The sequence below is a fragment of the Microcaecilia unicolor genome, chromosome 2 (assembly GCF_901765095.1).
Source record: "Microcaecilia unicolor chromosome 2, aMicUni1.1, whole genome shotgun sequence".
Taxonomy (NCBI): Eukaryota; Metazoa; Chordata; class Amphibia; order Gymnophiona; family Siphonopidae; genus Microcaecilia; species Microcaecilia unicolor.
In genome coordinates, this window is record NC_044032.1 from 149,248,716 (window position 1) to 149,273,555 (window position 24,840).

Genomic DNA, 24,840 nt, shown 5'->3' on the forward strand with positions numbered 1-24,840 from the left:
ACTACTATTTGATTTAAATCATTCCTGATGAACTTATACAATCAAAGACCATTCTAAGTAGCACACATTACTAATATCCATAGTTCTTGGTCCTTTTGTGCAACCCTGTTCTAATCCAACGTAGAATATCTTGCTCTTTTAATAACATTGTTTGGAAAGGTATTCCAGCATTTATGATACTTTGCTTTAGTATTTTAAAAAGCAGGGGGGGTTGTTTTTTTTTTTTCTTGTAATGAAGTTTCCGTTTTCAAAGAAAATTGTATTTGTTGTTCACTAAATCTAATTTCTGATGTGCATACTACAATTAGTAGCACCTGTGACCTAGGAATAATTTCTTTAAACTCTTAAGAGTGCATTAATTTTATCTGTTGCATTAACTGCTGTGTCTGGAACAGTGTCACAAATTAACCTCTGATCAAACAGAATCTAAATTGTTTTAGTGTGTAGGACAAGTTTTGACATCCCTGAATGTTGCTGCAGATTTTTTTTTTTTGTGAGGATCACTTGATTTTTCTTAATGTGGAGTTATTGATGATTCATTTTAGTGTTGATGAGTTAACACAGTATAATCCTTTCAGTGTTTACACTATACTTTTTTAATTTGTAGAGTTCACAGGTAAAAAATAAGAAAAGTTCAATATGTTTCTCTGTGAAGGAGGATGTAATCAAGTATGCAAGTGGATGATCTGATTGCATGGCTCCAGGATGCAACATCTCTCCTAGAGCTTGATGCTAGTGTAAAGTTCTGAGCATGTGCAGTGGTGTCCTCATTGCCCTCAGTTTTGTTTATTCTGTGCTGAATGGACACAAAAACAAAGTTGTCATATTTTCACGTGCTTCTTCTTTGGTGTTATGTCTTTCATTGTCCATTCTGGTTTCTCATGTGTGGGATCATATCACAACTAATTCGAATGTAAGTACTATGGTACTGCTTCCCTGAGCCCAAAACGATCACCTCAAGTTACTATTGAAAGACAGAACAGAGACCCTTGCAGAAAGAGGAGTAAAGATTGGCTTCTGTGCAGAGATGAACTAACTCTGCACATTCAAGTAGATTTTTCTCTGTGGATGTTACCTTTGCTTCTCTACAAACAAGCAGGATATAATCAGCCATGCACATGAGCGTCGTCACCTGTGACGGTGCTAGTTCAGATCTGTCCTCTCAAGGCCCAGAAGAGTTCGATTCCCGGCACAGGCAGCTCCTTGTGACTCTGGGCAAGTCACTTAACCCTCCATTGCCCGCCGCATTGAGCCTGCCATGAGTGGGAAAGCGCGGGGTACAAATGTAACAAAAAATAAAATAAAAATAAACAGCCCACTGGGCATGCTCCAGTGCTTTTTCCTGCCCACACACATCTCCTACCCCTCAGTTGTTGTTTTTTAAATCTGTGCAGTTTAATAACAGATTTGCTCTCTTGATCTTATGTAGCAAAGGAAATGAGGATTTATGAATAAATTGCTAGGAAGAATTATAAGGTACTAACCCAAAGGGCTCAGTATGAGTACTTACTACTACTACTACTACTATTTAACATTTCTAAAGCGCTACCAGGGTTACGCAGCGCTTGTACAGTGGTGGAAATAAGTATTTGATCCCTTGCTGATTTTGTAAGTTTGCCCACTGACAAAGACATGAGCAGCCCATAATTGAAGGGTAGGTTATTGGTAACAGTGAGAGATAGCACATCACAAATTAAATCCGGAAAATCACATTGTGGAAAGTATATGAATTTATTTGCATTCTGCAGAGGGAAATAAGTATTTGATCCCCCACCAACCAGTAAGAGATCTGGCCCCTACAGACCAGGTAGATGCTCCAAATCAACTCGTTACCTGCATGACAGACAGCTGTCGGCAATGGTCACCTGTATGAAAGACACCTGTCCACAGACTCAGTGAATCAGTCAGACTCTAACCTCTACAAAATGGCCAAGAGCAAGGAGCTGTCTAAGGATGTCAGGGACAAGATCATACACCTGCACAAGGCTGGAATGAGCTACAAAACCATCAGTAAGACGCTGGGCGAGAAGGAGACAACTGTTGGTGCCATAGTAAGAAAATGGAAGAAGTACAAAATGACTGTCAATCGACAAAGATCTGGGGCTCCACGCAAAATCTCACCTCGTGGGGTATCCTTGATCATGAGGAAGGTTAGAAATCAGCCTACAACTACAAGGGGGGAACTTGTCAATGATCTCAAGGCAGCTGGGACCACTGTCACCACGAAAACCATTGGTAACACATTACGACATAACGGATTGCAATCCTGCAGTGCCCGCAAGGTCCCCCTGCTCCGGAAGGCACATGTGACGGCCCGTCTGAAGTTTGCCAGTGAACACCTGGATGATGCCGAGAGTGATTGGGAGAAGGTGCTGTGGTCAGATGAGACAAAAATTGAGCTCTTTGGCATGAACTCAACTCGCCGTGTTTGGAGGAAGAGAAATGCTGCCTATGACCCAAAGAACACCGTCCCCACTGTCAAGCATGGAGGTGGAAATGTTATGTTTTGGGGGTGTTTCTCTGCTAAGGGCACAGGACTACTTCACCGCATCAATGGGAGAATGGATGGGGCCATGTACCGTACAATTCTGAGTGACAACCTCCTTCCCTCCGCCAGGGCCTTAAAAATGGGTCGTGGCTGGGTCTTCCAGCACGACAATGACCCAAAACATACAGCCAAGGCAACAAAGGAGTGGCTCAGGAAGAAGCACATTAGGGTCATGGAGTGGCCTAGCCAGTCACCAGACCTTAATCCCATTGAAAACTTATGGAGGGAGCTGAAGCTGCGAGTTGCCAAGCGACAGCCCAGAACTCTTAATGATTTAGAGATGATCTGCAAAGAGGAGTGGACCAAAATTCCTCCTGACATGTGTGCAAACCTCATCATCAACTACAGAAGACGTCTGACCGCTGTGCTTGCCAACAAGGGTTTTGCCACCAAGTATTAGGTCTTGTTTGCCAGAGGGATTAAATACTTATTTCCCTCTGCAGAATGCAAATAAATTCATATACTTTCCACAATGTGATTTTCCGGATTTAATTTGTGATGTGCTATCTCTCACTGTTACCAATAACCTACCCTTCAATTATGGGCTGCTCATGTCTTTGTCAGTGGGCAAACTTACAAAATCAGCAAGGGATCAAATACTTATTTCCACCACTGTAGGTTTATTAGTTGTGTCTCCACCTAAGGATAACTTTTATTTAGGTAAAACGTGGCAACAAATCCAAAGGACTGACTCAGTGCCAGTACATTAGGGGGAGGGTCCTACTAGTGCCTTCAGAGTCAGCGCTTAACTCACTCCAATTGCTTTCTAGCTGCAGACAAGATACTAAGGAGTCAGGATTAGAGTACACTGACTCTTAAAACTTAGTAACAAGAGTGTAATGACTTTCCTGTTCCAACTGTTTTAAACCTCTTAGTGAGAACTGAGGTTTTAAAGATACAAAGCTACAGTGATTCTTATGGATAAGTTTTCTGTTCCAATTTTTTCTTGTCTGAGCGACTTGGAGTGCCACTCCATATACATGACTTACCAAACAACATAGTCTGTCTCTGAATAGAGAGGGGACGGATTATTGACTCACCTTTTTATTCCCCACTCCTCCTCCCTCCCCCCTCCCCAAAGAAAAGAAAAAGAAATGATATAAAATAAAATAACAGAAGAAAGGGAGGGACTCCAGATCTTGACCCCAGTCATTTACTGAGCAACTGACAAGGTAATAGTCATAGGTTTAAGCACCACTCATCATTCTTTGTAACAGTGTTGTACTTCCCACTTGAGAGTAAAAGTAGGTTCCTTAACCTGTGTACACAGCAAACACAACGTAGAAATAGTAGCTTCCAGACAGAGTTCTACTTTATCATAAAGTTTGAATTATCATCATCTTAAAAAAAAAAAAATAAATTCAGATTACAGGCGTTCAAAGTGCTTTCTGAAACAGGTTTGTTAACAGAGCTCCATTTTTATGACCCCAGCAGTAATCTTGGTATTGCCCTCTCAATACTAATTATGTGTGGTCTTGGACATTTTGGGGTCCTTGGCATAAAAGTTAGGGTCTTTGGACTCAGTCTTACTTATTTTGTTTCTCTAAGATAACTGAAGATCAAAATATAGTAAAAATTAGATTTAAACATTGCTATGCACAGTCACCAAAGCAAGTCTTAACTATTTTAGTAAATGTAAGAAAATTACATACCCATATGTGATAGTAACGGCAGCCTTATAACCAATAATATCTGAAAACCATCAGTGAAAATAAGCAATATTACTAGTCATCTGAGACTCCAGTCTACTAAAACAGAACTCTATGAACTGTGCTGGACATAAATTTAACCTAACACTTGATTCTAGTCAGTTTTTCTACCTTTTTCCTCCGCTCACTTTCAATAATAGATAAGTCCTTTAAGCAGTCTTGCTCATGCTGGATCTTAAGTAGCTTTTCACAAGCTTAAGTTTAGAAAAGCTTCATTCAGCTGAAGCAACAGACACAGACATTTTCAACAAAATTCAATGTTCAACTACAACATTTTGGTGGACTTCATATAACATAAACTGCTAGACATCATTGGCCTGATACCCAGCCAGCAACGATCAGTGTGTTGCTGACTGCTGCCGGCGTTCTCGGCCCCCCCCCCCGCCCCCCCTAAAATTCAGTGCTAGGCCATGCTGCGGAGCTGAGAGGAAATTTCTTTTCAATGTGGCACCAATTCTTCAGTTTTTCAGTGCCTTTCAGTCCCTTAATTCTTTTTTTTTCTTCATCATTTTGTTCTTCCCTTTGTTCTTAGTGTTTTTGGCCTTTTTAAGTTTCCTTTAATTTTTTCATGACCAACTTAGGCCTATTTGTTTGACTAGAGCCCTGACCTTTAGTTGGCCACTGCCCCTTTTTCAGTCAAAATTGAGGTATTTAATTTGACCTCAATTCTTTTTTCGATGTCTCAGAAGACCATCAGTGGCTTCAAGAGGTGCGCCCAATGTAATCAGATGATTTCCATTATGGACCCGCACTCATGGTGCTTCATGTGCCTTGGGCCTGACCCATTGGTGCCAGTTCTGTGGGTTCCCGAGCACCCCCAATATTTTTCCCTGTAATTCTGTAGATCTGGGGCAGCAAGCTCCATACTACAGAGCTACAGGAAAACACAGGAAGGAAGTGCCGCTGTATCCTAGCTACTGCTCCCACTACCTCCTGCAGCCTGTTAACTGGTTCCTGCCTCCCCTTATAACCTGTTCAATAGACTGCAGGAGAGGAGGGAGTTGCCTTCCCCATTGGCAGCTGCTAAGGTATAGCAAGTGCAGCAGACACTGACAAAAGGAACAGACAGATTCAGATAACTTTATTGGCATGACAGTTTTAGCTATGTTGCCAAAGTAATATCTAGAGCAGTTAATGTAAAAAAAAAAGACGGAGGTACTGGGAGAGGAATAAAGAGTAAGGAAGGAGTGAAGGGAATGGAAAGGGGCCACTGGTTAGGAGAGACAATAGTGCTCTGAAATTCTGGAAGATGCAGAAAGAGCTGTAAAGGGAAGAGAGGCTGGGTGATGGGGACAGGGACTGATAGTAGAGCTTTGGGGGAGGAAAAGAAACAGGATGTAAAGGTGAGAGGAATTCAGGAAGAGAGCATGGGCTGTGTGGGAGAAGGTTGCTAGCAGAAGAAGACATGATCTGGGAGAGAGGAGGAAGAGCAGACAGGAGGACACAAGCTGCAGACAGAAGAGCTTAAAAAAAGATGGAGAGTAGATGTGTGGGACTGGGAAAAGAGCAGGTAAGGGAAAGGGGGGAGAGAACAGACATAAATGTGAAAAAAAGGATAAGAAGCGGAAGAGGGTGTAAGACTAGAAGAGAGTGAGGTGAGAAACCGTGGAGAGACAAATATATATATATGGAAGAAAGAGAAATAATGAAGACATTGGAGAAGACTGGAAGAGAATCCTTAAAAGAAGGAACGTGAAGTCAGAGAGCAACCCAAGATCAAGTAGAGAGAGGACTGATGTAAAACTACAGATACAAAGGTTGGAAAAATTGTTTACATTTTTAATAAAGGTTTTTGTGCCAGCTGGGCTGGATCAAGGCAATAGCTATATTTTTGCCCTTCTCCAACCCTAGAAAATTCATATGTTGTTTTACTGGAAGGGCATGGGGTAGCAGGAGGGACTGTGCCAGTATTTGATGCCATCGTCTGAAAAATATCTTTCAAATTGCTTCTCTTTGGCAGCTCTGAAATGCAGGGACCTATGATTGAGTCTCAAATTGAAAAGGGAATAGAGAGTAACACAGTCTTCTCCCTTTTTTCACAAAAATAAGTCATTCCCTTGTTCTATCTTATGGGAGATGGTGGTATTTATTTATTTTATTTATTACATTTATACCCCATGCTTTCCCACACATGGCAGGCTCAATGCGGCTTACATAGTAACAATATAAATAATTACAAAGTCGTAAGAAGAATATATAATTTGTGGTAAATGCAACATTAATGGGGTTAACGGATAAGTAAATTGAACATGGGAGGAATAGGGTGCAGAAGGAAATGAGCGTTGGGAGGTAGGCGTAGGAAGATGGAGAGGAATGGATATGGGGTAGCACTTCCTCAACTTCCTTGAATCCAACTCAGGAGATCACCGAGCGGATCGTATTGGTTACATTTTACCCCTCTCTCTATTGACTTGTCTCCCAAGCGATCTCCAAATTTTCCAACTCTTTCTGCAAATTGGATGCGCTCCTGCCAGATACATTCACGATCTTACATCACATTTAAATTTTATGCTCAAATTTGTTTTTTTCCATAAGGAACATGGAAACATCCTTCTTACTCCCATCACTAAGGACCCCAAGAAAAAATCTAATAACATCACAAATTATCGTCCAGTTGCCACAATACCATTGGTGATCAAATTAATGGAAAGCATGGTGACTAAACAACTCATGGAATATTTGAATAAGTTTTCCATCTTACACGATTCACAGTCCGGATTTCGATCCTTTTACAGTACTGAAACAGTTTTGGTTACCCTTATATCCAAGTTCAAACAACAAATCGCAAATGGCAAGAACATACTTCTCCTCCAATTTGATCTGTCGAGTGCATTCGATATGGTTGACCATGAAATCCTATTACATCTTTTAGACTACTTTGGGATTGGTGGAAAGGTACTAAAATGGTTCAAGGGCTTCCTCTCTTTCAGGTCTTATAGAGTCAAACAGAATTCAACCCTATCATTCTCATGGAATGCAACTTGCAGAGTCCCTCAGGGTTCACCACTTTCCCCTACACTATCCAAGCTGGGCCTAAATCCATTCATTTATGCTGACGACGTAACAATTTATATACCTTTCAAAAAAGACTTGGCTGAAATCACCGACCTTATCAGTCTAGGTCTAAGTACAATGAACGATTGGGCAAACTCGTTTCGTTTGAAATTGAACACTGAGAAGACACATTGCCTTATAATATCATCTCAGTATAATAAATACAATCCCACCACTTTAAATACTCCCAACCTCTCCCTACCCATTCTGGATAGCTTAAAACTTCTGGGAATCACAATCGATAAACACTTAACCCTGGAATCTCAAATAAATTGCACCACAAAGAAAATGTTCTACTCGATGTGGAGACTCAAACGAATAAAACCTTTCTTCCCTCGAGTTGTTTTCTGTAACCTGATTCAATCGATGGTGCTGAGCCAATTGGACTATTGTAATGGAATCTATGTAGGATGCAAGGAACATTTACTTAAGAAACTTCAGACTGCCCAAAACACGGCAGCAAGACTGATTTTCGGAAGATCTAAATTTGATTCTGCAAAGCCCCTTCGGAAAAATTGCACTGGCTTCCCATCAAAGAACGAGTTGCCTTCAAGGTCTGCACCTTGATTCACAAAATCATCTATGACATAGTTCCAGAATATATGCTAGATTTAGTTGACTTGCCACCCAGAAACAGATCTAATTCCTCCCGATCTTAATTAAACCTACACTCTCCGGATTGTTTTGGCCTCAAATACAAATCTACATATTCCTCCAACTTTCCTTTCTTGGGTACTCTACTGTGGAATGCCTTACCCAAATTAGTTAAATCAACCCAAAACTATCTAAAGTTTAGAAAATTATTAAAGTCCATCCTATTCAGCTTGGATTCAAGATTGCGTTCGAGCAGGACGTGTAGCAAAGACGCTCCCAGAACTTGCTTTTTTTTGATAACTCTTCTAAATATTCCGAAAAGGAAAGGAAAGCTAAGGGGACCGCCTCTCCCAAAGCAAAATCCTACCTTGCCTGGGCAGCAAACCTTGACTACATTTCTGGCTTCGACTCCAATTGTGGATGTATCCGCTAGCGGGGCAGGGAAGAGCCCTGCTCAGGAGAGCGAACTTTCGTTCAGTCCGTTAGGACCTTTGACCCCGACGCTTTCGCACGCATCCGGAAGGGCTGTACCGAATCTAGCTGTTAGCGAAGATTCGAAGGAGCGGCGTCCCCAGGAAACGATTGCGAAGCCTGGAGAGAATTTGGGGCTAGCTGAGGGAGCCCAGCAAATGCTAGAAACGCCAACGGGGGAGACTATGGAGGCATTGCCTGAAACAACTACGCCAGAAAACATTTCTGCTTGCGTATTGGTGATACAACCCCTAGTTAAGCCCCCAGTAGTGTCGCTGGAGTCAATTTGGACAGCATTGGAATCTCTCCACAAGGTCTGTACCTCCTTTATAACATTATCCTTGAATAATGGAGTGGCTTAGTGGTTAGGGTGGTGGACTTTGGTCCTGGGGAACTGAGGAACTGAGTTCGATTCCCACTTCAGGCACAGGCAGCTCCTTGTGACTCTGGGCAATTCACATAACCCTCCATTGCCCCATGTAAGCTGCATTGAGCCTGCCATGAGTGGGAAAGCGCGGGGTACAAATGTAACAAAAAAAAATGCTTCATAGATAAATTCTTTCAAAGGACAAATGGAGGGGATAATATCAAAGCAAACTAACTTAGAAACAGACCCACATGTTGGGAGACTGTGTTTCTTTTCAATGGAAAATAGAAAATATGGAAAATTTGTCAAAAAATTTGAATCTACGATTGCTAAATTTTCCAAAGTCTGTTTGTTGCTCCGAAGGATATGTTTGCCAAATTTCTTCAAGAGCTATATAACTATTCAGATCAATCAATTCCTCCTCATCAAAAAATTTATTATTTGGAAATGAAATCACCCCCTTCTCAAACTACTTCTAAACAGGACATTTCTGCTGAAAAGTTGGTCTTGTCGGACTTCTTAGAGCGGTCTGTCGACAATACAGAGACTAGAGCAACTCTAATTGTATCATTTGTCTTTTTGCAAGATAAGGAATCTTTATTGAGACTTTATTTTAAAATTCTCCCAGACTTTAAAGGAGGCAAGGGTTCTGTGTTCCCAGATATAGCTCGATGGACTCAACAAAGGCGGAAAATTTCCTGGCTATGAAACAGGAATCTTTAAATGCTGGGGCAGTTTTTCAGTTACGATTTCCTTGTAAGTGTATTTTGATATTCAAGGATAAAAAATATATATTCTTTGATCCTGAACAATTGAGGTCATTCCTTGATATGAGGATAGACCAATGTTAACTCCATTTTGGTTTGGGGTTCTGTAGTTTAGGAGTGCCACTGCTTGATATTCCTGTGTTTCTAGTTAGTAATACCAAACTTCCGATGATTTATCAATCTTGAATCCCATTTTTTCTGGACTGTTGTAACCAGATTAAGAGAATATTTGATTATTTAACATATTCTTTAGTGTAAATGTATTGTATCTGGTGTATCTTGACAAAGATGTATACTCTTTGTATAAACATTTAAAAATAATAAATAAAATAAAATTTAAAAAGTCCATCCTATTCAAACAGGTCTATTCTCCAGATGCAACATAATCAGATCAATTTCTTTGGTTTCAAATAATCCAGAAACACTTAAATCTATGTTCTTTACTACTCTGCTGTTTAATATAATGCCAAGCTTTTAATTTACTGTTTGTATTGTTTTAATGTACTATTGTACTGTAGTCCTGATATTGCTTTGTAAGTCACATTGAGCCTACAACCAGTAGGAAAATGTGGGATATAAATGCTTTAAATAAATAAATAAGGATAATGGGAAACATGGTCAATGTATAACAGTTGTCAATAAGAATCATGTGGGCAGTCTTTGGTAGGCTATCTTGAAGAGATGGGTCTTCAGTGCTTTTCTGAAGGACAAAAGGCCGTTGATGGTAAGGATGGGTCTTGGTAGAGCATTCCAAAGCTGGCTACCTGAAAAGGAAAAATAGGATGCGTAGAAGGATTTGTACTTTAATATTGGACTAAGTGGATTATTATGCTGCATCGTCCCAAAGAAATAGCATGGCAGCAGCAGGAAGAGGTTACAGAAAAGATGGGTGGAGTTTGGAAGAGGATAAGGGGTTCACTGTCCAACATCTATATATGTTTCTTGGTTTGGTTTCCCTCTTGGTTCAGCTACTAAACCCTGGCTTAATATTCTCACTGCTAGCACAGCTCTGCTACAGACTACCTTTTGGGGTGTGTGACCTGTGCAGTTGTGCAGGCACTGTGAATGAGGGGTGCTACTATTATTGTGTGTCATCTCCATATCCTTCCACATTTATTTATTTATTATTTATTTATTTATTTATTTATTGCATTTGTATCCCACCTTTTTCCCACCTATTTGCAGGCTCAAAGTGGCTTTCATATTTTTGTTAACACAATTATTCTTGGATGTCAGGTACAATTATTGTTGTACAGAGATTAGTTAAGGGAAGAAGTAGAGAGCAGAAGGGAAGTATTTATTAGGTATAGTGAACGGTAGGTTTTCAGCAGTGGATTAGTAAGGTTCTAGGTTTTCATTGTATGCTTTGTTGGCGAGATATGTCTTGAGGGATTTACGAAAGATCGTTGTTTCGTTGATTGTTTTCAGGTTTCTAGGTAATGCGTTCCACAACTTTGTTCCCATGTACGAGAAGGTGGTATCATGCATCAGCTTGTATTTTAGTCCTTTGCAGCTGGGGAAGTGCAGGTCGAGAAATGTTTGGGATGATTTGGTGGCGTTTCTGGGAGGTAGGTCCACAAGGTTTAACATGTAAGTTGGGGCATCAGCGTGGATGATTTTGAGGCATATTTTCAAAGCACTTAGCCTTCCAAAGTTCCATAGGTTTCTATGGAACTTTGGAAGGCTAAGTGCTTTGAAAATATGCCTCTTTGTGTACCAGTGTGCAGATCTTAAATGTAATACGTTTCTTAAGTGGGAGCCAGTGGAGTTTCTTTCTTAAGGGCTTTGCACTTTCATATTTAGTTTTTCCAAATATGAGTTTGGCTGCAGTATTCTGGGCGGTTTGGAGTTTCTTGATGTTCTCCTCTTTGCAGCCTGCGTATAGAGCATTGCAGTAATCACTATGACTTATTACCATTGATTGTATGAGGGTACGGAATACATGTCTCAGGAAGAAAGGTTTTACTCTTTTGAGTTTCCACATGGAGTAGAACATCTTTTTCGTCGTGTTTTTCACATGTAAGCCAGGGAAAGAGGGGATTGGGGGGGATAAGGGTGCTGGGCAGAGAATGGAGGAGAAAGAAGGGGATGTTTGCTAAAAGGAGAGAGTAAAAAGGAATGTTGCACTGTAGTTACCACTAATAAAGGAGAGGGCATTGTGCCAAAGCTGTTGCCACCAAATGAGATGCCAATTTCCATTTTTGCAGAAGGCACTATTCAGTGCTAACTCGGCTCCCCAAGCCAACCACTTACTCTCTAACTGCTAGAACTTTAAGTAGGTAGGCTTGCACACAGTGGATTGATATGAATGCACGTCTTTGGGTTCACTGACTTCCTGCTCACTATGTGATCTTTGAGATTTTCAGTCTGAGGGCAGGAAGCAAAAACATACAAATGTGGCCCTAGGTGCTGTGGATCAATTGATTGCAGAGCTTCCAAAGTTTGTGCATGTAGATGGTAGAGCAGCTCATAGGGCCTTTTTGGATGTGGAACTTCTATTGTATTCAGTCTGTGAGTTCTAGATATATATGATGTGTGGGGATCTGGGAAGGGGGAGGAGGAATATGATCTTTTCCAAGAAGGGTAGGGATAGAAAATTTAAAGTGTATGATGAATCTGCATAGGAGGTATGAGGCATGGGTGAGCCTAGCCTGCAGGGGAGGGGCACTAACCAAGGTAGAGTTGAGAGGGAACCTATTGGAGGGAGGAATTAGTAGGGGGCAAGGCAGGTCAGGTCAAGAGGAAGTAGAGGGCAAGGCAGGTTGGGTCAAGAGGAAGTAGAGAGCAGAGAAGTATAGAATGAGGCAATAGAATAGGTACGGGGGTGGGAGGCATTAAGCATCCTACCTAGAAACAAAAGCCAAACTGATTTGGGATAAAGAAGTGATGGAAAGACAGAAGATGAGAGAAAGAAGAAGACATTAAGTTGGGGAGGGACTGAGGAAGAAGTGGGGATGGTCTGAGAGAAAAAAAAGCTTATAGTTCGCACATGTTAAGTACAGAAGAGGGGCAATGACATCGCTGGTATCCAAAATGCACTAGTACTGATAGGAACTGCTCCCCTTTTTTTGGAAGAGGTACCAATGTGCAAGCCTCGAAGCAGCCAGGTCCCTGCTACTGGTTTGACATGGACAGTTAGTTTCTGTTCTTTGGTTGCTGGAGAGGTAGTACTGCTACGGACCTGATTTGGGTGTTAATTAAGGTGTGAGGAAGTAGAATATTTGTCCAACCACCACCTGAAACTGAACATGGCCAAGACTGAGCTTATTGTCTTTCCTCCCAAACCCACTTCTCCTCTCCCCCCACTTTCTATTTCAGTAGATAACACCCTCATCCTACCTGTTTCATCTACCCGCAACCTCAGAGTCATCTTCGACTCCTCCCTCTCCTTCTCTGCGCACATCCAGCAGACAGCTAAGACCTGTCGCTTCTTCTCTATAACATCAGCAAAATTCGCCCTTTCCTCTCTGAGCACACCACCCATACTCTCATCCACTCTCTCATTACCTCTTGCCTTGACTACTGCAACCTACTCCTCACTGGCCTCCCACTTAACCATCTATCCCCCCTTCAATCCGTTCAGAACTCTGCTGCGCATCTTATTTTCCGCCAGGACCGTTACGCTTATATCACCCCTCTCCTCAAGTCACTTCACTGGCTTCCGATCAGGTACCGCATACAGTTCAAGTTTCTCCTACTGACCTACAAATGCACTCAATCTGCAGCCCCTCATTACCTCTCTACCCTCATCTCCCCTTACGTTCCTACCCGAAACCTCCGCTCACAGGACAAATCCCTCCTCTCAGTACCCTTCTCCACCACCGCCAACTCCAGGCTCCGCCCTTTCTGCCTCGCCTCACCCTATGCTTGGAATAAACTCCCTGAGCCCATACACCAAGCCCCCTCCCTACCCATCTTCAAATCCCTACACAAAACCCACCTCTTCAATGTTGCATTCTTAACCATTATACCTCTATCCAAGAAATCTAGACTGCTCCAAGTTGACATTTCGTCCTTTAGATTGTAAGCTCCTTTTAGCAGGGACTATCCTTATTTGTAAAACTGTACAGCGCTGCGTAACCCGAGTAGCGCTTTAGAAATGTTAAGTAGTAGTAGTAGGTCGCTTGGCCCTCCATTCCCTCAGATACAAACTTGAATTGTGAGCCCTCCTGGGACAGAGAAACATCCAGTGTAGCTGAATGTAACTCACCTTGAGCTACTACTAAAAAAGGTGTGAGCAAAAATCTAAATATTAAATAAATAATAAACTATGCTTCCTCTCTTCTTACATTGAGTAGGCAAGCCTTGTATCAGTTGTGCATGCCATGATAACATCAAGACTGGATTACTGTAATGCACTCTACACACTACAGTCCTAAAAGAATCTGTGGTTCAGCAATGTTACCTGTTAGCACTGTAGGATTAAAAGAGAGAAAAGACCTTTTAAGCTGTAAACTCAGACCAGAACTGAGAGATCAAAGGCTTCCAGCAAATGACTGCACTTTGCACTTTTGTGTGAATTTTGTTTTGAGACAATGCAGAGGAGGTTGATGGTGGACTTCATTTTTAACAGAGTTAGAATCTTAAAAATAATTATGTACTTAAAACTTCAACTCAAATTGTAGTTTTTGGTTCTGATATCCTTGGACGGTCCAGTTGAGGATCTTTTGTCCTCCAGGAAGGAGGAAGATTAGATGAACTATAGATCCAACTCAGATGCTGGGACCCACATAACTATGTTTTTATTCCTAAGTCTCCCCCTCCCCCAGCCCAATCAAGTATATTGTATGCATATATGCTATGGACATCTTGAAAATTTAAATTCACTTTCTCCTTCGCTCCATCAGCTAGGTAGAGAACTTCTACTTGACTGTGCATGATTGTTTGTTTTTATTATACCTGTAGTTATAGTGGAGTATTCCCAATATGCTGCACTGTTGATGGGTTAATTTCCTGTATTTGTTTAGAGTTTTGCTGGCTGGAAAGGCACTTATATATCATCCACAAAAACAAGAAGGTGAAATAACACATGTATTCACAAACAATAGAAGTCTTAAGGCACAACAAGAGATGAGTGACTTCAGTGCATCATATTATCCCATACAATATCTTGGAGAATTCCTCTTTGAGGTAAGACAGAGATGTTCTATGCGCAGTATATTTTTTCTTCTCTCAGAATTTTTGTATTTGCATAGCGTTACATAGCTTCACAAAATATGTACTTATCCTCAGCCGACAAGGAAGATGAATCAGCCACTCAAATGGGTGGCAACATTTTTATGACACTAATATGAATGGCTCTTTCAGATATTCAAAGACTCTCCTGCCCAATTAAATTGCTTATCTCAGACTAAGTGGTGATATTCAGTGGCATGTAACAGGACTATGCCGCTGAATGTCACCACAACTGTCCAACAAACTAGTGGGCAGGCCAGGGACAGTATAGGGGGCAGCATTGAGGAGGAGCTGGGAGTTATGTGGGTGCCAGCAATATTCAGTGGCAGGATCACTGAATGTTGTACCTCTTATTTTTTGACTCCTTATGTTATCTCTTGCTGTCTTCAGTCCTTACAACAAAGTTTCCTTTTAACCCCTTCCTTTTGATCGTTTAGGCCGGATACTATCCGTTCTAGGATCTTTAGTGTTACAGCCCCTACCATCTGGAATTCCCTTCCTCTTCCTCTTTGGTTAGAGCCTTCTTATGTATCCTTTAAAGCAGTCCTGAAAACATTTCTCTTTAAAGAAGGTTTTTCCTTCTAAATTTGCTTTGACACCATTCCATTCTCCTCTTCGTGCCCTCTAGGATCAGCAGTTGATGCTAGTAGTTTATTTATTTTAATTACATTAATTTCCCCTCCCTTGCAGTTGTCTCCCACCCCCCCTTCTTTCTTGTCTCGTTCCTGTCATGAGTTGTAGTTCTTTTCCTTCTAAATTTTATTACATTGTAAACTGCTCAGACGGTATTTCCCAGGTGTTTCAAGCTCAAAATAACCCCCCCCCCCCCAACACACACACCTTACAAAATACATGCAATAACTTAAGCATAAGAATGCATGCTATAATTTGATTTACAAATAGTGTGTCTTCTGGTAAATATCCCCATACTCCAAATGTAAAACTCATTTAAAACATACATTAAAAGTGCATATTAAAAAAAAAAAAAAAGAGAAAAACATTTTACAACTCAAAAATACTATCATAAGGCTATAACATGTATCAATGGCTGTTTACACAGCTTGTCATAAAACACATAAATAAAGGTACTTTTTGGTTTTCTAATAAATAAATCACAAAAAAAGCAATAGAGTAAGTATTAATTTATAGAAACATGACGGCAGATTAGAGCCAGATGGCCCATCCACAGCAAATCATTATCTCCTCCTTTCCTTAAGAGATCCCATGTGCTTTCTTAAATTCAGACAAAGTCCTTGTCTCCACCACCTCCACCAGGAGGCGATTCCTCTCATTCATCACCCTTTCTGTGAAAACATATGTCCTCAAATTACTCCTGAGCCTATAACCTCTTAACTGCGTATGCCTTGTAGCGCTATAGAAATGCTAAATAGTAGTAGTAGTAGTAGTAGTAACTTCATCCTGTGTCCTCTCATTCCAGTCTTCCCTCATTTGAAAGAGGCTCACCTCCTGTATATTAATGCCACGCAAGTATTTAAATGTCTATTATCGTATCCCCTCTCTCCCTCCTTTCTTCCAGTGTATACATATTGAGAGCCTTAAGTCTGTCACCATACGCTTTATGATAGAGACCACTGACCAGTTTTGTAGCCGCCCTCTGGATCGACTTATCCTGTTTATATCTTTTTCTAGGTGTGGTCTCCAGAATTGCCTCACCAGAGACTTATACAAGGGCACTGTTACCTCTTTTTTTTTTCCTGCTGGCTATTCCTCTCCCTATGCACCTGAGCATCCATCCTTCTGGCTTTGACTGTCGCCTTTTCTACCTGTTTGAATATCTTGAGATCATCCAGCACAATTGCCCCAAGTTTCACTCTTCTTTCTTACACAAAAGTACTTCACCCCCTGTACTGTACCGTTCCCTTAGTTTTTTTTGCAATCTAAGTGTAGGAGCCTGCATTTTTTAGCATTAAATCTAAGTTGCCAATTGCTGGACCATTTGTCAAGCTTCGCAAGATCCCTTTGCATGCTATCCACATCCTTTTCCTCAGAGCAAGCTCCATTTACTACTATCCTCTCTCTCCTTCCACGTAACCAGTTTTTAACCCAGTCAGTCAGTCACTTTAGGACCCATACTGAGGGGCAGTCAGTTTACTTATCAGACACCTGTACAGAACCATGTTAAAGGCTTTGCTAAAATCCAAGTACACCACATCTAGTGCCCCTCCCACGTCCAACTGTTTGGTCACCCAGTGAAAGAAATCAATCAGATTTGTCTGACATGACCTGCCTCTAATGAAACCACGCTGCCTCAAGTCCTGCAGTCCATTTGATTCTAGAAACCTCACAATCCTCCACTTTAGAAGCATTTTATTTGGTTTACTCACCACTGATGTCAGACTAACAGCTCTGTAATTCCCAGCATACTCCTTACTTCCACTCTTGTGCAGAGGGACCACATCTGCCCTTCTCCTCCAGTCCTCCGCGACCACTCCAGACTCTAAGGAAGCATTGAAGAGGTTAGACAATGGAACTGCCAAAATCTCCCCAAGTTCTTTGAGCACCCTCAGATGTATGCCATCAGGCCCCATTGCTTTAATTTTAGTTTAGCTAGCTCCGCACGAACACAGTCTTCTGAGAATCTGTCCTGGTCTACCGAACATCCATTTCCATTAGCAATTGTTTTCTACATCCCTGCTCCCAGTCTCTCATCCATGAACACACAGAACAGAAATAATTGTTAAACAGTTCAGATTTATCCTTATCAGCTTCTATATGTGCCTCCCCTTCACCCTTGAGCCTCCTCACTATGCCATTTTGACACTTCCTCCTATCACTTAAATATCTAAAAAAAATATCTTGTCCCCTAGTTTTGCTGTACCAGTTATCTTTTCTTCCATTAGCATCTTTGCTTACTTGACAGCTTTTCCAGGTTCTCTGAGCATTTCTTGATATTTTTGCCTGTGTTCCTGTTTCTGTGTTCGCTTGTAACTTATGAAGGCTAACCTTTTTTTTTCTTTTCTTACTTTGTCAGCTACTTCATTTGAGAACCAAAGCGGCCTTCTTTTCCTCTTACTTTTACGTACTTTTCTAACATGAAAGTTAGACTCCTTTAAAGAGCTCCTTTCAGTTTCACCCACTGCTGTTCTACTTACCTTAGCTGTTCCCATCCAACTAACTCGTCCTTGAGGTATTCCCCAATCTTGGCAAAGTTAGTTCTTTTGAAGTCTAGAACCTTCAGTGTTGAATAAGCCCGTTCCTCATGTGTCAATCTTGAAACACACCATCTGGTGATCACTAGATACCAAATGATTGCTCACCGTAACATCAGGAACACTGTCCCCATTTGTAAGCACCAGGTCCAGAATAGCTTCATTCCGCGTGGGTTCTATTACCAACTGCTGGAACAATTCTTCCTGTAGAGAATCCAAGATCCCCTTGCATCTAGATGACCTGGCAGCAGAGACTCCCCAATCAACGTCGGGCATATTAAACCCACATATCAGTAGTACTTCCCCTTTCCTAGCTTTCTTGTGAATGTCTTCGATTAAATCTCTATTTCTTCTGATTGTGTGGGGAGCCTGTATATCACACCAATGTAAATACTTTTTCCGTTTCCTGTTTCCACATTAACCCACAGTGCTTCTTCCTTACCCCATATGTCCTGCAATTCTGTCACTTTAATATTATTCCTAACATATAATGCTACTTCCCCACCCTTTTTTCCTACCCTGTCTTTCCTGAATAGATAGTAGCCATGTATAATTATATTCCAGTCATGGTTCTCCGTGAGCTACATCTCTGTGACTGCCACTGAAATCCAGATCAGCTTCTACCATTATCGCCTCCAAATCCAGGTATTTGTTTCCCAATTCCTCAAGGATAGGATGGTTTTCATGCCTATTAATTGAACCATGATCATTTTAGACTAAAAACTATTCACATTAATTTTTTAAAAACTATTTAAAAATAAACTCTGTAATTGGAACAGTCAAAATATATATATTAGAAAGATGTAGATATAAAATCATTTGGGAAAACACAAATAAAATGTTCACAAACTGAAATTTATTAAACAGTGAACCACTGTATGTCTAAGATTCCATAACTAATGGCAGTTCTTATTTCTAATTTTCCTATATCGTTCATGAATTGAAGGCACTAAAAAAAAAAAAAAGCACAAAAATGAAAAGGGTTATAAAAAATACTCTCAGGTAGGTCTTGACTTAACTTTACTGTACTAAATTCAAATATAAATTTCTGTTCTTCTCAGTAACATTTTCTCTCTCCTCCCCTACAGCTGAGGTGTACAACATGAAGCACACTATGCTTGAAGTCCCTTGCACACTGCATTCAGAAATAACATAAGTTTTAACATGTGGTTTATCTTCTATCTGCTTATCTATACAATATTTTGGGCTCCTTGATTCGGATCTTGAATTTCCTATTTATTTTGCCTTTGTATATAAGATTACAAGGCATATAAAACAATAGTCTATATTTGTTGTGTAACAATTTGCAGATATGAAAAGTCCACAATAGCGTCCAAAAATAGAAGAAAGATATACTCATAAATATAATTATTAATAAATATTTGTGTTAATATATTTTGTGGGACCCTCATAAGTAGTGCTCAGAAACTTGTTCACATAATTCACAATTTTCATTGCCAGCCTTCAGTAGTTTATCATCTGTCCCTTAGCATAAATTTAATCTGTAAACATTTCTCTTTATTATGTACAAAATGCTTTTTTTTTTTTTTTCTTCACACTTTTTTAAGAGGAAAGTAAATAACTCATGTCTTAAAGCCTTTGGTGAAGTAAAAAAATGTTTTTCAAAAGTTACTTATTGTGATCATGAGTCCATTCAAATATTACTCCACCAAAGGAAGCCACACCAAGACAATCACGTTTCAAGCTGAAGCTCTGCATCAGGGTTTGCAATCTTCAGTTCTTATATATGCCTTTCTTATTCCTAAATCAAACCAGTCTCAGTTCTTAAACGAGCGGGGGCTTCCAAAATGTATATAAACACGATCCCAGTGCTCAGTCTTCAACGCATGGCACAGGTACACTGTCTCTTCATTCAAATATGGTTTATTAGAAACTTGTACAAAACTTTTTACTTGCTTCACAAATCATTTTTGTATTCAGGACCTGCATCAACATGGCCACATTTTTCAATTTCTGCCTGAGGACAACAGCCCTAAAACAGTAATACAACATATAATATCTACAAAGTACAAAGATTTGCTACAACCCTAGAAAAGACATAGAGACTCCATATCTGTTCCAAGAACGCTATAACCTTCAGCGTTGCATTGCTTTTTAAAATGGCGACTAAACACCATTACTCCCATTAAATAACCAGCCCACACAATATCAGGTACTCAGCTACTCCGGTCACTATCAAGATCGTATGAGTGACAACCAGTCCAATTCCAAGTTCAGCCCCCCAGGAGATACTGTGCCCAATGAGAAAATCAACTTCTGTTGTTTGTAATTCAACAACCTCTCCACATCACCACCCTCCATGCCCAGCTGTATTTTCTCTAAAACCCGCCACTGTAGGTTGCAATATTCATGTCCCTTCTCCACCCAATGGGATACCAGAAGGGCTTGGAAATTCCCACACAGTGTTCTAGACATATGCTGAATCATTCTTATCTTGATCTGTTATTTGGTTCTCCCGATATAAATTAAATCTCATGGACATATTTTCATGTATATTACGTTGACAGACTCACAATCTGTGTGTTTTAGGGATCATATATGTAAGTCCCTCCAACTCAGGCTTACACCATTGACATTTTCCACAAACAGTATGTCCCATTACCTCCAACCTGTTGACTTCATAATCAATACATTTGTATGTGTGAGAACTTCCCCTAGTGGCTGGCCCTCTGGTATGCCACTAAAGGCTTCTCCACAAAGCAAGGATGAATAGATAAAATATGCCAGAGCTAGTACAATAAAGCAATAACCAATGAAATGTGCATCATATATGGAAATATAGCAACAAGTTTCTCCAAACCCTGAGAATACCGATAACAGAATTTCTCTGGCAGCAAACTTAGCTTGATAGTAAGTCCTCTTAATAACTGCAATCCAACAGTCACTGCCATAAGCCCCGAGCATAATACTCAAATTCTCCATCAACAGGGCAAATACGCCGAATACGAATAAATTGGCTCACTGATATTCTTGCTCTCAGAGAATAAGGATGAAAACTAGAAAAATATAGCATTGTATTTTTAGTCACAGTAGTACAGATTTTCATCCCTGCTTTGTAAAGCTAAACATCCAGAAAGTCAATGCTTACTTCATTGAATGCTGCTGTAAACTGAAAGGCACAGCAAGCAGAAAGAATCTCTACGTCAAACAGTAGAAGCAGAAAAAAATAGAGGCTGGCCGAAGGAAAATCCAACACAGGAAATGGTGCTTAAAATATGCTTTATTTGCTACTTGAACAAAAGGATTTGACACGGTCCGTGTTTCGGCGTTACAAAACACCTGCAGTGTTATATTGTGTGTCATACATAAATAACATATGTATATAAAAGTACTTACATCATGGAATAAAAACCAAGAACAAGACTGGCATATAAACTAAGTGAGAAGTATGAATTGCATGAATAGAAATAAAAATAATGATAAAATTAGACATACACAATAAAATACAATGGACTGAACCATCAGTGGACCATCAAACTTTTTAAAGCAAATATACATCTGACATCTATAATGTAAAAGATCAAGGTCATACCTTTATCAGCAAAATAATATGTTAGAAATGCTGAAGAAGCACTGTCACTTGGAGCATAGGACAGACTACAGAAGGAGTGAAAATATATCCATGAAAATGTATACTAAAGAATAAATAGGAAAAGCGAAAAGTGAAGTGCATAGATATTAAAAAACTGGTGAAATGATCAAATAAGGAGTTGGTAAAATAAAAAAAATCAAAATAAAACAAAGGTAAGGTGCAACTGAAAAAAAGAATAAAATAATTTCCAAGTACCATATTAGGGTACTGGGTGTATTAATTGATAGTCACCTCACGTTCAAGCCTCAGGTTTCCTCCGTAGTGAAAAAATACTTCAGATCTCTTTGGAAGCTGAGGAGAATCAGATCACATTTCTCACTTGACATCTTTAGACTGCTAGTTCAATCCTTGGTTTTAACACAGTTTGATTACAGCAATTCCATCTATGCTGGATGTAAGGAGGATGTCCTAAAAAGGCTACAAATGGCCTAAAATACTGCACTAGGCTTGTCCTCAAGGTATCGTGTTTTAATAGAGCCACTTCATCGAGCATGGCAGAGGATTCAACACTCAACGAGGAACCTGCATTGGGTGCACTTATACAACATTGACGGTCAACCTCGGATTCTATACCACAACTGCATAAGGACTCTACATTCTCTTTGTTGGTGCAACATGCATTAAGGAAACTGCAGCATAAAATAACCTAAAAAGAAGAATATTCATTATTCTCCTTCCAAGCACTCTGCCAACCCCTCCCCTGCATCGACATCCTCAACGGACAGGAAGCATCAATGCTGCAGTGACTGCTCTCCTTCTCTCCATCTAATTTATCATTGAGAGCCTTTGAAATCTCCGGCACAGGCTATAACTCAGGCTGCATTCACACCACTTTCTCAGCCAGTAGAGATGCCTACTGAACAGGAGGAAATCCAGGCTAGGCTTAGGGGAGATCTCAGGGCTACTACATATGCAGTCTATTCGAGCTAGCCCGTAGATACCATCGAAGAGACAGTTATAGGAGAGGTCCCGCACACCGGCTCAGCGCTGAACGTCGGGGGCAGCAAGAGCCAGACTGATGCATGCATCGGCAGAGGAACGTTCTCCAACCTCATATACTCATCTACCTCGGAGCCAACACTCTAGTCAACACTCTCTTCCATGTATTTCCCAAGAATAGTACTTTGAAGAGTCAGATTCAGACTGCTCCTGGAAGACAGATCAGGACCCACAGGACCTCTCAGCTGAGGAGTCCTATGGCATTCCATCTGATCCTTCTCCGACACCTGAGAGATGTAGAGGGAGGCTAGGTCATTAATGGTAGTGTTTGATTCTCATTTTTTGTTACTGGTGTGTATGTGAATGGATTGGGGGGGGGAGGTATTTTGGATGCATGTGTGCGATGACTGTAGTTGGAGTAGAAATGGTGTATACATGGCGGGGGTTGTCTGGTGTGTTGGGATGGGAGTGGGGGGAGGGCATGGATTCTAATGTTGGGGGACTAGAGTTGGTTGTTTATATGAGGTGTATGGTTGTACCCTTTAACATGTGTAAGCTTGCCAAGATAGGGGCTGGGTACCTTGGTGGGCTTCTAGATACCAGGATGGTTTCTGCATTGTTGTTTACTAGTTGGTGGGATGGTGGGTAACACAGTTCGGCTGATTTCCTGGAATGTTTCTGGTATCAATTCTCGTATTAAATGCTCCAAGATATTATAGACTTTCGCCGCTGCAAAGTGGAGCTTGTGGGGCTTCAGGAGACCAAGCTAACAGATCTTGAATGTTATTTTGTGTCTACTTCCCCCCCCCCCCCCCCCCCCCCACCCAAAAAAAAAAAAAAAAAACAGGCAGGTTTGGCTAGTCTGATTCACAAACAAGTACCTTTTCGATTGTTGAGGGAAGTTAAAGATCTGGAGGGGTGATATTTCCTCTTAGAAGGTACCCTTCACGCTATGCCTGTAATAATAGCTTCTATTTATGCTCCTAATGAGTCTCCCAGCTTATTCTTTCAGTCTTTGTTAGCTACTCTCTTAACCCACTTCCAGGATCCTCATGTGCATATGATATTGTTAGGGGACTTTAACTCAGTTCTTGATCCACAGATGGCTTCTTCGGTGGGTGGGAGCCATGCTCACCCTCGTTCTGATTGCGGTTTAGGCGTTTGGCAGAGAAGTTTAGATCTGGTAGATGTCTGCCGAGTGTTCTTCAGGATATGGATTTTACTTATATCTCTAAGACCCATAATACTGTTTCTAAGATTGATTATATATTTGTCTCTCATTCTTTGTTTCCTCTGGTTACAGCGGCAGAGTTGGGGGTGTTAGAGGTTTCTGACCACTGCCCTGTCTGGGTAGATATCGAGATAGTAGGATTCTGCACTGAGGATGACCATGCTGGTGGTGTTTTCCTGTGGAATTGTATACTGATATGGAATTTCTTAAATACCAGGTGGGGAGTGTTCTGTCCTCCGACAGCCTCTCACTAGTTTATAACGTGATCCTAAAATGTGTGTAATGCCTTTACTGTTATTCTCAGTCCCAAGGACTATCATTGCTGCAGTTTCCCACGGAAAAATACATGAGCAATGCACTGTGGGTAATGTAGTTCACAGGCAGTGCAACCACACTTGTTTGGCTGTGTAAGAACTGTTACCACTGGTTGTGAGGCCGCCCAGACCTTCCCTCTCTCTCTCTCTCTCTCTCTGCCAAACTTGGCTCTTTTGTCTTCCTGTTCAGTCTTACTATCTGTCCTCAGAGGTCAGCCAGGTATGACCTTTCCCTCCCATCTCTAGGACTACCCCTTGCTATCCGATGGCAGGCTCTGTCCCCATTGGTCTCTATCTGCTCCTCCCTGTGTGAAGCCCCACCACTTCTTTGTTCTTTCAGCCTTCTTTCACCATTATAGCCAGGGACATGGAGCTAACACCATCCGGGTCCACACAGCTCTGTCCTGCTGAGAACTCACTGTAAAGAACCTGGGTTTTTACCCTGAGAATATCTTCTTCCAAATGAGATATCGCACATTCCAGTCACCCAGCTTTGGACTATTTCTACCTGTTCAACTACCTTCCCCTCCCCCTCCAATACAACTACCTCTCTTCAGATCTCCACCTCCCACAACCTCCAGATTAAGAAGTCTCTGTATCCTGAACATCTATCTGTGAGTAAATTATCTGTGATTTATTCAATAAAAGAGACTTCATAAAATAATAGAGACTTCAGGTGATTTTTGTGCCAGGGTTATACTCCATGATATTGGGGCTTCTAATTACCAAGCTCCAAGAGTCATGACAGTAAATATTCAGAAATGGCAGGATTTTGCTTCGTTTAGTGCTGAGCATGTTGCCAATATTTCCTTATTTTGGGCGACAGACAAAGTTTTATGTGTGGTGAAATCATTGCTTATGTCTGTAAGTATAAGCGACCTGTAGCAG

At 40.9% G+C, this 24,840-nt stretch overlaps 1 protein-coding gene across 4 annotated transcripts in view; it reads left to right on the top strand.

Annotated features, from left to right (window-relative positions):
• Positions 1–24,840, top strand: part of SLF1 (SMC5-SMC6 complex localization factor 1) — a 229,596-nt gene that overhangs the window by 44,584 nt on the left and 160,172 nt on the right. For all 4 annotated transcript variants that reach the window (XM_030193392.1, XM_030193394.1, XM_030193395.1 and 1 more), the window contains exon 6: positions 14,478–14,640. In XM_030193392.1, coding sequence (XP_030049252.1) covers positions 14,478–14,640 — 163 coding nt within the window. The remainder of the gene's footprint in view (positions 1–14,477; positions 14,641–24,840) is intronic.